General features: G+C 42.3%; 1 protein-coding gene across 1 annotated transcript in view; it reads right to left on the minus strand.

The window, feature by feature from the left end:
* Positions 1 to 14,205, minus strand: part of srrm3 (serine/arginine repetitive matrix 3) — a 73,712-nt gene that overhangs the window by 23,205 nt on the left and 36,302 nt on the right. The window contains exons 2-3 of the mRNA XM_075486412.1: positions 12,967 to 13,265; positions 3,690 to 3,791 (exon numbers count right to left, since the gene is read on the minus strand). Of these exons, the coding sequence (XP_075342527.1) occupies positions 3,690 to 3,791; positions 12,967 to 13,253 (389 nt within the window). The 5' untranslated portion in view covers positions 13,254 to 13,265. The remainder of the gene's footprint in view (positions 1 to 3,689; positions 3,792 to 12,966; positions 13,266 to 14,205) is intronic.

Raw genomic sequence — 14,205 nt, forward strand, 5'->3', positions numbered from 1 at the left:
CAGACAGTGCCCCCGTTAGGCAGATGAGTGAGTGTTGCCATGTTTATAGCTGGACTGGTGAGGCTCCCTCGTTCAGCCACTGTCCCTGGGACCTGGCAGTGATGGACTACAACCAAGTCCATCCTCAGGGCTGCAGGACAAAGTGGTGCAACTCATTCATATCCTTTCCGAAGGCCCGAATGTATTTCTGTTGCTGCAGAAAATTATAGTGTGTTATTTTTGGGGAGTGGTAGATGGAGGATAGATTCATCAATTCCCATCCTGTGTGTGTGTGTGTGTGTGTGTGTGTGTGTGTGTGTGTGTGTGTGGAGGGGGGGTGGGGTCACGTAGCTGCTTTAAAGTTATCGTATTAAAATGAAGCACTGACTGTTAAAGCTGAACCGATCAGTTATGTGACTGCAGGGCAAAATACGATGCTGTGGTTGCACAGTGATTAGATTTTCACACAAGTGTTAAAAGAAATAGATATTTTCACTCCCTAATGACAAACGTCTGTCTCAGGCATTTCATCAGATATTTGCCAGCTATGTGAAGCCCAGGATCAGCTTCTTCATTGATCCTGCATGAATCACACAGACTCCATGTGTAAGCCAGAGGGACTCCGAGAAGCTTTATGCACTGCATTCCTTCTCTCACACTTCCCTTACATTCTCCAGAAAATCAATATGGACACAAGTAAACAGAGTTATGAACTAGCACTGGATGAAAACTTCAGTATCAGGGTGGATGAAATCCCTGTTCACCATTAAAAACGTCAGGGCACAGACCCTTCATATCACAGGAAAGGATTGCTTGTGACAGCAGTGTGACAAAACCGTGGGGGGTTTTCAATTCTATAAACGACTGAACACTTTCATCCGGAGCACAGTTAAGTTTCAGAGCATGAACTGAGCTTTCACCTCAGTTTATCAAATACACAGTTGATGCAGCAGTATCATATATATGTATATATATATATATATATATATATATATATATATATATATATATATATATATATATATCTATATCTATATATATATATACACACACACATATTGTTTTTTCTTAAGTCCAATATCTGATCTAAAAAAAAAAAAGTCCCCCTTCAAGCCCTTGAAGCGGCTCATGATTTTCTCTATTTTAGGAAAACCAGAACAACAACATGGTATCTTTCTCTCTTTGGGAGGTCTAAGAAAGTGGGTTACAGGATACTTAACCTTTAAAGTCATTTAGCAGTCAGAAAGTACTTCAATTACGACAAGTTAAACTGAACTGGGTGGATAGATAAAGGCTTTCCTGAACATTTTAAAATCCATTTATCAAACAAATACAAAATGAATAATAGTTTGTATTAGCTTGATTCATACATGTTGCCTTGATTTATCATATTTATTCTTTTTTGAAAATGATGTCGTCCATCTCCCATGAATTTCCAACAGTTTATTTCTGGACATAGCGGTAAGCATTGTGAGGATCATATACTTTGATTTCTACAGAGTTTTCAATAGAATTTCACCTGTGCTGTTATGTGAGAAGCTCCAGAAAATTGAGGTGGTTTATTGACTAAAAAGACCACAGTTTGCGAAACTGAAGGGTTGTGTGTCTGAGAAGGTGGTCTGCAGCACAGGAGCACCACCGGGGACTGTAGTCTTTGTTTCTCTTTACCCTATAAACAGATTTCCAGAACAACTCCGATTCCTGTTATATCCAGAAATACTGGATGTATCAATGATGGACAAGAGGCTGAGTGCAGGGAATAGGGTTAATCCCTTTGTGGCATGCATCTTAAATGTGAAAAAAAACCAAAGGAGATTATTGTGGTTTTTCGGAGGACCAGGTATAAGCCAAACATGGGTTTTCACCTTGACAACAGACTGGACTAAAACTACAACATTGAGGCTGTCTTCAAGAAGATACAGCAAAAACTTTATCTTATGAGAATGTTTAGGTCCCTCAATCTTTGAAGGAGGATGTTGCATGCCTTCTACCAGTCGGTCGTCATTCCTGCCCGCACCAACAACTCTACACAATTACTTTTTTACAATTACCAGTAACTAAGAACTGTTACTGATATTTTTGTTGGGAAAACACTCAAATTAATTAAAACAAAGTATTTAGTTATACCAAGTAAACACAAAGGGGACATAAAATTGTGTGCATTACATTTCATCTTATGTCAAACTAGTGTTTAAACAAAGTTTCATGGCTATTTACCCAAATAATTATTGACATATGATGGACATCCCTAGTGTTATGCTAACAGCTTAGATAAAGAGGCCAAAAAGAGGTTTAGCCATAGCTAAACACAAAGTGTTGGGACACAGTGCCTCACCAACAGGGGGAGGGTCACCTTCTGTATTAACCCTTCAAAGCAGAGGGGTGTGATCGGACCATTCATTGGCAGTAAATGTAGTTTGATGAAGGCTTGCTTGCTGTAAGTATTTCACTTCAAGATAGCTGGACACAATGAGTGTGTTTGGGGCCTGTGTGAGTACAGAGGATGAAGAGGAGTGGGATGATAACAAGGCTTTTATGGAGAGCGAGTGTTGCAGAGTTGACAAAAGCGACCTGAAACAGAAGTTTGCTTTCTTTCGGCATTAAATGTTAATAGATTCATCCTACTGTACATAGCTGTCCAGGGTAACAACCTTCCTCCTCATTTAATCGTGTTGAAGTTAAATGTCAGACACCAGATGAGGCGCAGGGGAGATAGAATCATTAACCATATCGGAGAGACAGCGAGCATCAACTCCATTACCAGTCACAAGTTCACAGACAGTAGGTCAGGTCACCACCACGCCACCTGCCTCCATCAGTCACACATTCAGTGTGATGGACTGACTCACATGCACCATGCTTTTTAAAGGCTGTAACCGTGGCCTCTACGAGCGCGTTTGTCCATCTTGCTGTGATCTAGATGAAGACTGCACGGAATTTATTATTTTTTTTCCCATTTTGACTGCCTTACTTCCATCTTTCGTGCTTCAGATGAGGCACTCTCCCTCCCACCTCGTGCTCAAAGCTTGAGGGGAAAAACAAATTAACAATTATCATGCCAATCTTTGCCTCATTTGCTTCCAACAGCGTTTAGAAAAGACTTTTAAATGCTGCTAATTGTTTTGAAAGCAGCTGGCTTTAACTGTTCTCTGTGTATCCATGAAAAGCCCTCACAGTCAAAAGCCAAAGATTTTAATTCAAATATGTTGAACTTGTGCAATTAGTCACATTACAGGAACTGACCGCATGAGGACATCATTAGAGGAACAGATCATTTCTCATACCCCTCTTTAAAGTCAATTTCTGCTTGCATTTGATACTTACTGCTGTCTTGATTTTTGATTAATTCATTATGAAACATCTGTATTCATTTTGTAATTGATTTATCGTCAAGGATATAAAACCTTTTGAATTGCGCAATAAAGTCGATGGAAATATTTTTTACAAGAGTGAAGCAAGGAAGTGAATAACGATGCGAGCGAGCTGCAGCAATGTTCAGCCTCCTCCTTATTTTACCCAACTAATTCAATGTCCAACAGTTTAAACACACATACATGACAGGCCACTAAAGAAGCACTTTATTACGTCCAGTCTTTAAAAGCGAGGTAGAAAGAGGTTTTATGATGCAGATGTGCAGGCTAGTTTAAATCAGAACACACAGTGCATACAGATAAAGAATAACAGAATTGACCTGTTGTGAAGTAACTTACACTGGTTGTGTATGAGAGCCCTCTCTGGTGATAACGCCCTCCTTGTCCATCAGCATTTGTCTGAATGTGCTCACTTTCTGTCGGATCTCCTCCTCCGTGTACCTGAGGATACGAAGACACGGCGGTTAAGAAAAGAAGACACGCACGTTCATCGGTGATCTGCAGCAAACCAACGAGGACAACTTGAAGCTTTAAATAACGGTGAATGAATGCTGCAGGAGTTCAGCCACAGCTGTCATCCTGTCAGAGTCTGAAGAACTGAAGAACTGGCAAATACTGTCTTTTGACCAAAAATTACACTCAGCCAAATAATGCACAATCTGGTGACTCACTGTCACCCTCCGCCCTAGGCGGGCCTGCACAACACGGCATGTTTTATTCTGCGTATCCCGCTGAGCTTTCTACAAGCTGACACAGACATCATACTGCAATCCACTGCAGAGACACACACAAAAGAAATCAGCGTATGCAGATTTCGTATTCTATCATATAATTTTGCATGACAGCCTTTTTTTTTTTTTTTTTTAATAACAGGTGTAATAACAGGAGGAGAAGCAAACTGATCTGTTAAGCTATATTTTCGCTGTGGTCTTAACGGTGCAAAACACAACAAATAATTCACAGCTGGCAGATATTGCTCATGCATACAGCCTTGGGCAACATCCTCACGGTTTGTGAATAACGCAAGTAGAAGCTGTCATGGGCTGCCACAGCAAGAGCGGTGACAGCTCTGCAACAGACACAGTAATAATTCAACCAGGCTGTCCAAACAAGTCTTGCTATATCCTAGAGATTCTTATAGGACAGCTGTGCGAGACCATGTACTCGATGCACTGTATGCCGATGTCCCTGTGAATTCAGACCATCGTCAAACCCTCTCAACACTCGGCTCAGTCTGAGGGAATGAGCTGCACTGAGTTACAGAGGAGAAACACGACAGAGAGAGCTGGAGGGAGATGGAGGAGGTCAAAGTTAGACTGACTGGAAGCCACTTCCATGAACTGTGATGTCTGCTTCATATACAAACTACAGAAATGTGGGATGTTCCCATGAAGATTCAGGAATCACTTTACAACCAGAATGTCAGATATCCTGCATTACCAGTGAAGGAGTGGAACAAAGAATGAAGCCTTTTAAGTCATCATTCAAATCTGATTTGTGATATTTTCTTTTTAAAGTAGCTTCACATGTGGGTTTCTGATGTGCTATCCATGTTCTTATATTTATCCACACCCAGGATTAATGCACTTCTTAAGGGATCCAGTAAGTAACGGAGAGCTGTAAATGTGGAAATCTCCCCCGACAACTGATTGGATCTCATTAACTAAATCAACAGCTCTATTACTGTTTCTGCAATATCCCAAATTACATTCAGAGACCGTCAATAATATTTCAGATTCAGATTTATCTGACACAAATGAGCTCTGCCTCAGGTCTCATTAAAAGTTAAGTGTTTACATCCCACAGTTGCATAATAAATGCAATTTGATAGAAAAGTAAAAGAAAATAAATAGCGATGTGAAATTATGGATTCATGCTGTGGGAGAGGTCAGCATGTGAATTTCATGTTTGCCTTAAAACATGCATATCAAAATCATTCTGTACCAGTTCAAAAATGTGAAAAAGAATAGCACAAAAAGCCTGAAACAGGAAACCTTACAGCCTTCAGTACCTCTATAGGTTTATCTTATATAAAGCAACAGTAAATCCATCCAGCAGTTCAATGAGCCTCCAAGGCCACCGTTCTCCTCCCTTATTACCATGGATGGGCCTAACATTGGTATCAGCCAATATTCAACTTGTTCACTGCAATCGCCCCATCTACAAATATGAAAACATAAACTGATGGCTGATGTTTATCTGGTGTTTCCTGGTTATGTCGTAATGACTTTTCTCTGAAACTGACAAACTCCATCAACATTTAATTTTGTTGGGGACAAAAAAAAATCTAATCGGGCCATCCTTTGTAATGGTTTAACAGCTGAAAATATCATTTGGAAAAAATATGTTTTTTTTCACTCTCACCCTAACACCCTCTACGATCGTATTGGTTTTGTGTGAGAAGGACCCACTGCTCCGGTCTAGATTTCCAAAAACAGATCGTGCCAAGCTTCACTATCAGTTCTCTGCTCATGGCAACAGATTCTCCTTCCTGCTCTTTAACTGCAGCTCATAAGACGAAATGTAAATCAACCCGCGGCTCATATCAGCATGGAAATAGCATTAGTCTGAGGGGAGTTTGCTTTTCTCAGATTAAATATAGCAGTCGATACCACATATTCTGAGCTGGACGCTATTTGCACACTGATGGTGCGGGGAATGAGATTAAGAAAAGCGTGATGAGAGCGGAAAGAGCTGGAAGATGGTCCGACAGAGAGGAAGCCGATCGGTTTGACGGCGTCATCAGGTCCTGCTGTACGACAATCTCTCAGCCCAGCAGCTGTCAGCTCAGCACAATGGAGGGCCTGAACACTTTGTATTCATGGCTTTCCATTCAGTGCAAGAGCCATCACTATAGATTAGCTCCATGTCATCTCTACAGCAGCAGCTGTTTTCTGTGGACTGAAGAGGGTAACACAATACTATGAAAACAGAATGGTTCTGGCCAAACAAATGCATTCCTGTAAGCTTTTCTCTTTCTTTTTGTGCTGCATATGGTCAGAGTGTTAGCTTTAGCAGCTACCTATTTTAACATATCTGACAGAAATCATCCAGAATCACATAATCCCCTCTCCACATCTCTTTCCTTATCCTTCTGCTGAATTGCTCGATTCTGAAGCACAGCCCGGCTTCGCTGCATGAGGCACAACAAAGTTAGGTTGTGTTTGATCTGTCTAGCTTACAAACCAAAGTCAGAGAGCGTGTGCCCAGCGGAGATGCTGTTTTAACAAAGAGCCTGCAGTACAGAAAGAATGGGCTGGGAGATCCTCTGCAGCACCTGATGGCCTGCAGCATCCTGGTGAATGGTGGCGCTTTACAGAAAGATTAAAACTTCCTTCCTGCGTGACTGACAAACTTCTGTGGTGCATTCAAAGAGATGTTAGTCAAAAAATCCACAAGGTTAAGTTCTGATTCTATCTGTGTTAAACAGCCTCACATTGGATTGTGATGTACACACTGAAAGGACACATTTCTCCACTGCAGGTCTCATTAGTACTTCCCACAGTTAGAAAGGTAGCAGCCTTTCCCCCTAAAGGCTCTAGCATGGTTGCTGCATCTGCTCGCGCGAGCGGTGTTGATGACGTCACGAGTTCGTGCCCGCCATAGGACCCTATATAGTGGCGCAAGTCGTTGCGCGAGTAGTTGCAATTTTCTCCGTCACAGAGGTGTCGCTGCTACGTGAAGGTTACCGCTACTCTACAACCACGAAAGTGGAGAAGAAAACAATGCCGCTGTCAAGAGCAAGAATACTGTAATTAATGATACTGCTGCAGTTTTCAGATCATTTTAATTTTTTAATTCAGTCAATAGAGGTAAAGGTCTGAAGCCCCCGGCATCAACAGAGTTTCTGCCCTCTTCTTTGCCTTCACGTATCTGTCCCGTAGCTTCTTCCACACATTCTTACAGAACTCTCCCTCTTTCCCCAAAGTTCTGCCAATCTCTGTGCACCAGTTTGGGGAGTTTACGTGGTCCCTGTGCTGTTTCACTGCAGTTTCGTACAGCTGTCTGTACAAACGCACCTCCTCACTGAGCCTGGTCTCACAACAGTCCATCCGGTTCGTTGTGCTCGGCGCCGTCAAGTTACAAAAATCGACTGGTGCACGACAACGCGCTGCGCCGTCTTTTCAAGGGAAGCGCCAGGCCTGAAACATCATTTTGACGTCACGGTGCGACACCGCCGTGACAGACGCGGCAACCATGCTACCGCCTTAAGTCACCATCTGTTCCGCCCTGATACAGTGTGGAAGAAGGACTGATTAAATCGGTCCCTCCCAACAAGACTGGGTATCACTGAACTGTGAAATGTGAAACTGACCGTGCCGCTGTGTATTCTCATAATTGTGTGTATATGTCTATGAGCAACTGTTTACAGACCACAGTTATTTAATTGGGGCCAAATGAAGGCCGATTAGCTCAGGCCCAATGCCTACAGCACGCTGAGTACCACGGAGAGACAGAGGACATCGATCTGAGCAATGTCCTCCATACCACTGTAGCTATGAAAAAGCACCATGATTAAAGAACTTGATTAAAGTAATTAGACAACTTTGAGTGGGTACAGATTTCCCCCATTAACTCATCATCAAGGAAAATTAATAGCTGTGGCCCCAAGACCATCCTTATGGTAATAGACATTGATTTGAGGAGAAGTGCAAATGTCTGGGGCTTATTCCAATGTGCTTGTGCTCCGTCTAACTGCCAGTGATGTCTCCACATCTGATCTCTGAAGAGGTTTTCTCTACAACTTGTCCGCAGGCAGATCTTTGCAGGAATCAATCCTGATAGAAAGAACAGAGAAAGCAAAGTGAAAGCGCTGCTGTTAGCAAACCTGAACATCCACACATTACGTTTTCATGGGCAGATTTAAAGAGGCCGACAGAGGCCTTCAGTGAAATACATTAGTTTAATCCTCAAGTGAAAAGGCTTTTCAATGGATGTTCTCCAATCATAGATTTTCTGGTTAAGTTACTAGATAAATTGGACAGAGAGGGTAGCAAAGAAAGAGTATACCTTGCTCTCACTTGGCCCTCTTCACCTTGCCAACAGTTTAAGCTCATCAAAGGCTGGAGCAGCACAATCTACCATTTCTGAGTGCTTGTCTTCTTTCAGACTTCCTATAACAAGTGCACTTGAAACAGTTTGGTCCAGCGCTAACCTTCTTTGTTGTATCTGGTGCCCTGTGGTGATGATGTCTCCCTGAGGACCTTCACCAGACATGTTCAGTTTTCAAGGACGTTGGCTTTGGTGTGCTGGGAAATTTCCATCTGAACAGAAATAGCTATTTCTCTCTGCCCTCTAAAAACTCTGAGAGCAGCTCCCTTAATAAGATTGGGGCTTAGCACAATACATTTCTTGCAATCCAAAAGTGTTGCTGCAGATGTTACTAAAGCAATATCAGTTAAGTATTTTCCTGCCCGTCTGAACTGCTTTCATACTTATGTGTCATAATGTACATGTTCTTTGATGTAAAAAGTTTGTAATGTGTTTTTTATACGCTTGAGGTGGTTTCGACCTTCAAACTTTACTATAAATTTTGAATTCCTCTTATTCAAAAGCCACTTACCGCTCATTGGAAACAGTTTTGTGCTTTCATTCAAAGGCAATGCTCATGCTCTTTCATAGATAAACAATATGATCTTCTCATCTGTCTCTCTATAGATATGCATGTGTGATTGCATGCACTGCAGGCATAAATGTGGAGTTTACGTGTTTGAAAGGTCTGCAGTTTAGTCTGACTGAAGCCCCATGACGAGAGAGCTCATTAAAGAGCTATAAAAAGGCTCGGGCACCACAGGAGTTTGAACCATGCACAATCATTAGGCCTCAATCAGGTTTGAGAAAAAAAGAAACAAACCCTCGAATTGTCTGGACCCTCGTATGATCAACAGCCACTGAACTGAAAATCCGTCAGTGAGCCATGTTACGATACCCAAAGCTGCTTTAAAGTAGTTCCACTTTGTAGTGAAAAAAAGACTGTTGTTGAGTCCTATTTGTGCCATCTTATCCAGAAAGCTGCTCACAGAGATCATACATAATGCTCTTCCAGACAGATGTCATGTACGAATGGCCTGATACATGTAACCTCCAGCCCGTTTTATATACTCATAATGGCAATATTCCCTGCAGCAGCAGAGCACTCAGTGCACAAATGAATGGGGCATGCTGCCAGGCTTTGGATGGCTAAATGAACAGACTACTTTAATTGCTGAGCCAGTTTAATTGGCTCCCATGGTGAGGCCATCACTCAAGACAGACCATTTATCCTGGTCTTTTCACAGGAGAGCAGTATGGCTGAAGTGGGAGGGAGGGGTTTAAAGGGAAGAGGGGTATGTCTGCAATTTCAATAGAGCAGCAAAGGTGGCAGGCATCCACCTTCACCTCACCCTAAATCAGGACCAAGAGGAGAAAAGTGGAAACCCAAACCCAACCCTTAAACCCAACAACAAATAAAAACATTCTGCCGCCACCAACTCAGTTGGGTTGAATGCCTTTGCTCCATCGCTTAACCCCCCACACACACTCTCTTATTTAAAGAGACACATTAGAACTTGGAGAGGCTGGGGAGGCTGAGCCAAATGGGACGAAATTAAATTCTCTTTTTGTTATAGCCCAACAAGATGAGTCTGTTCAAAACTCTGCTCAGCTTAGCAGTTGGACTCCTTCAAATACGACTTTCTGCCAGCCGAGCTTGTGCTGTCTGACGAGTGAGTGGAGCTGATCAGCGAGGGTCTCTGGTCTTCTTGTGTTCTGTCATAATTAGCCAAGCTGCTGCCTGCCACTGCACTGTTCCACCAGACATCACGGCTGTTGTACATCGCTCTCAACCCAGGAGCGACTGCTCCCGGCCTGGAAAGGCTTGGGTCTTGACAGATGGGGAAAAGGGCACCCACAACCCCCACTCTTTTTCTTCCCTTGCTTTCAGCCACATTAATCTGCAGTAGCTCAACCACTACCAGGCAGTGTTAATGAGACCACGCCGCCTGACAAGAGCGGTCATGGTCAGGGAAGGAGGGATGGGTGGAAAATCAGTGGACGAAAATGCAAATCTAATCCAGCACCGGCTGCTGTCTAATACCTTCTGCCACCTTTCATATGTAGACCCCCCCAAAAAAACTCCCTAATTAGCTTGACTTTAATTCATTTAATTCCTCATCCCTTTACATATTAAGGATTACCCAGCTTTATAGTTATAAATTTGATGTGGGTAAAATGTTACGAAGTATCAGTGGGAAACAGAGTCTTTCCCACACTAACACGGGATCACAGAGCTCGCCATTAATCATGGTCTCTGCCAGCCTGGAGATCGCCAACAAGCTGTGGTTATTCAAGCAGCAGTGTGTGTGTGTGTGTGTGTGTGTGTGTGTATGTTAATGAGAGTAAATCCACCAGGGAGAAACCCTGAGATTGTAGATAAGCGTGACTGCAGTCTCTACAGTTCCCATGTCTTCTTCTAACTTTGTGCTGGATGCTAATTGGAGAGTCTGAGTTGGGTTGACCTGTGCACTGACTGTCTCCCGGGCAACATCACTAACAATCGTCACTTGAAGATAAGGACAGAAATGCAGGGGCCGAGTGTTGGCAGTACTTAGAATTTGGTGCAAGGAATGACCAATATTAGCTTTTCCCTTTTGCATAAAACATGCAATTTTACTACCAATTCACAAGCTTGAATTCAGATAATAAAATTTTTTTTAATTGTGAATCATTCCCGCATATTTTGAATTTTTTTACCCTTTTATATACGCTCAAAAGTCCCACGATACTTCACTTCCTTTTATTAACTCCGCAGAGCAACCTCCCACATGGGACCGTATTTTAGATCAACACAATGTGTAATGACAGCTCACACCCGCAAACCTTTTCATACCACACTGCTAAAAATGTCCAAATTATCAAAACATGTCTGCTATGCACCACTTACTTCCAAAAACACCGTACCTTTTGCTTCCTTGTTTTCACTGCAGCTGCTTGTTTTTCTCTTCCCTCCCACAGTTGAGATAAAAATGACTTTTAGTAGGAAACAGATTCTGAATTCAATGATTTTGAACTCAGCAGCTGTGCAGTGCACACCCAGCAGTTTTCCAACTGTTCACCCTATTCTAAATATTTCAATTGTGGCGCATACATGAGATGAAGATTGGAAACGCCATTCATATTCCCATTAGCACGTTACAGAGCACAACTTGATTGATGAATCACGACCACGTTAAATCCCCAGGCCCAACTGCGATATCAACGCCCATTCAGAGCCGTCATTTTGTTCACATCTTCCGAAACTCTGAGCATTACTCTTGTTTTCTCTCGGCTCAAAAGTGTGTTTTCTTTCTACCCGCAACTGTTCAATTCTGCACCGACTCTGCTGCTGGAGACGTTGTTGTCATCCATCATGTCATGAAGCCTCGGAGTCTCGCCGCAACAGTGTATTCTACTTTGTTCCGATAATTTGTTCACCAAATCGTTTGTAATCACTGTAAACCAATAAATTTGAGCAAATTATATCATGTGCAAGACTTGTTTGCCTCGTAATGGGAGAATCTTCTTTGAACAGTATGACAAAAGTGATAAATGCAAATAAAAGAGGCAAGTTGACAAACCATCAAACATGGTTTAAGCTATTTTTTATTTTTGCCTTTCTTAAGATAGATTTTTACAATGTTTTAAAGGCATTTAGTTTTCATGTGGAGCTCCATCTTTGTTTTTGATAGACATCAATGACCCCCACAAACAGGTGTTTAAGACTTTTTTCCCCTCCATTTTTATACCTCATCTGTATTTTTCACACTTCTAATTGTGTAACTATACTGACTCTTTCTGTTGGGCCTCAAAACACCAGTTACCTAAATTTATTGCTGTACCTAAACACTTCCTGTGTGGATAAATACATTTGATAAAATGTCGATTTCCCCTTTAATCTCTCTTTAGTCTTTACCAGCCCCAGAGGGAGATATCTGCTTCTTTAACTGCTTTGTGCTATTTCACAACGTTTTTACCAGCCAGCCACAAACTGTGTTCAGTGGTTGAACGTTTTTCCTCTGAAAAGGGCTGCCATCTCATATTAAGTGTGTCTTTTTGAAAAAAATGTTCCTCGATTTGATTTTTGCTTTTTAATTATAGGCTTTATGAATTTGAATATTGCTCAGTGAAAAAAAACAAGTGGTGTCAGAGCAGGTTCTTGCATCATTGTAATGTGGTTTTGTCTGTTCATCCATAATCTATAATGGGGCCCTCTAAAATAATTTTTTTGCTGTGTAGTAATAATCTGTGCCGTACCCTAAATCGTTCTACATTTTTAATCCTCTCTGTTGTTACAGGCATTTCAAAGCTTACAGTTACACCGTGAGCTCATCTCTGCTGACCTCACAAGCTCCTGGTGAACATCTGAGGCTTATGGGAAATTGTGTGCACATAAAACAAACATTACAAAAGCTATTCAAGCTATCTAAGCACACAAGGTGAGCCATTTGACATACTGCTCGAAAGCTGCATCTTTAGAAGGTAGTTTCTGTTGGAGTAACTGGAATATGTTTACTTTTTTTCTTTCAAGCTGAGGGGTGCTGCAGATTTAGGAGATTATTCTCTGTGGGTCTCATAGGCCTGTTGTAACTCATCTACTCACCCCTGCTCTTCCATCATCTCTTGGAGCTCCATACATTTGAGCTCTACCCTCCTCTTCCTCTCATGGTCCAGAATCTCCCTGTGTGGCTTCTTCACCAGGACAGGTTCTGCTTTAGGCTCCTCCTCCGTTGCACCTGGTTGTTCCTCCTCGCTTTTAGCTTGTAGCACCGCAGTCAGCGCTGGCCCCCCCGATCCAGCAGCTGTTCCCGGTTCTGCTCTGGGGACCACGGGCTGGGCCTCCCCGTTCGCACCATCTTTGGGAGATGGCACCCTCGTCGCATCGTACATGATCCCTTAAATCTGTGGAGACACAAATGATGGAGACACAAAAGGTGAGCAGGGAGCGCAGACGTTTGGAAGCCTAGCTTCATATTAATGATTTTCTAAAAATACCCATTTAAGAAAAGTTTGCCATTGATTAATTACCGTACTGTGGCGGCGTCTCTACACATGGCTCACATTAAGGAAAATCAAACGCATAAAAGCAAAATCTTCTGAATAGACCCACATTTGACTACCATAAAGCTGCCAACTGCTTCAGCATCCTTTCACATATGCTTCACATACTCACATTTGGCATAAATAACAACAAATCCTCACCAATTGAAAGCTAGAAATGGTCCCAGACTGGAAGAGGCGTGGACTGTGTCATGATGCTAATGTCTCTGAACAAGCGGCAGCGTTTCTGCTTGAACTGCACAGCCCTCACACACATCAACATAGTGCAGACACAGATATACACAGTCAGCTTCTGCTCCATGGGCTCATTAAATAGCAGGTTAGGAGACAGAGAGTGGTTCCTCTTTAAACCGCTCAAATGGAGTGAAGTATAGAGAAGGTATAAACTGCAAAAGTCACACATTCTACATATAAAAGGTGAGAGGGTAAAGAAGGATAGAAGTGTGTGTGTGTGTGTGTGTGTGTGTGTGTGTGGGTGTGGGGGGGGCGGGGGGCTGAATGATAAAAAAGATGACAAACTTGGCAGAAACCCATGAAGAGCCTGTGGCAATGAAACAAGTGACATAAGGAATGTATAGATTCACCTCTACCACAGACTACATGCATCCTTTGTTTTTGACGTCTTTCACCTTTCCATTTCTGGCTCGTTAACTGGTGAAGTAATGAGACTGTCATTCTGTTGAATAAAAAAGCATCTGGTACAAGTGCTGTGTGGATCGTCCCCTGATCAAGATGAATTGTTCTTTTATGTTCAGGGCAGAATGTGTTGCATGAGAGGAGG

This window comes from Odontesthes bonariensis, chromosome 16 (genome assembly GCF_027942865.1).
Source record: "Odontesthes bonariensis isolate fOdoBon6 chromosome 16, fOdoBon6.hap1, whole genome shotgun sequence".
Taxonomy (NCBI): Eukaryota; Metazoa; Chordata; class Actinopteri; order Atheriniformes; family Atherinopsidae; genus Odontesthes; species Odontesthes bonariensis.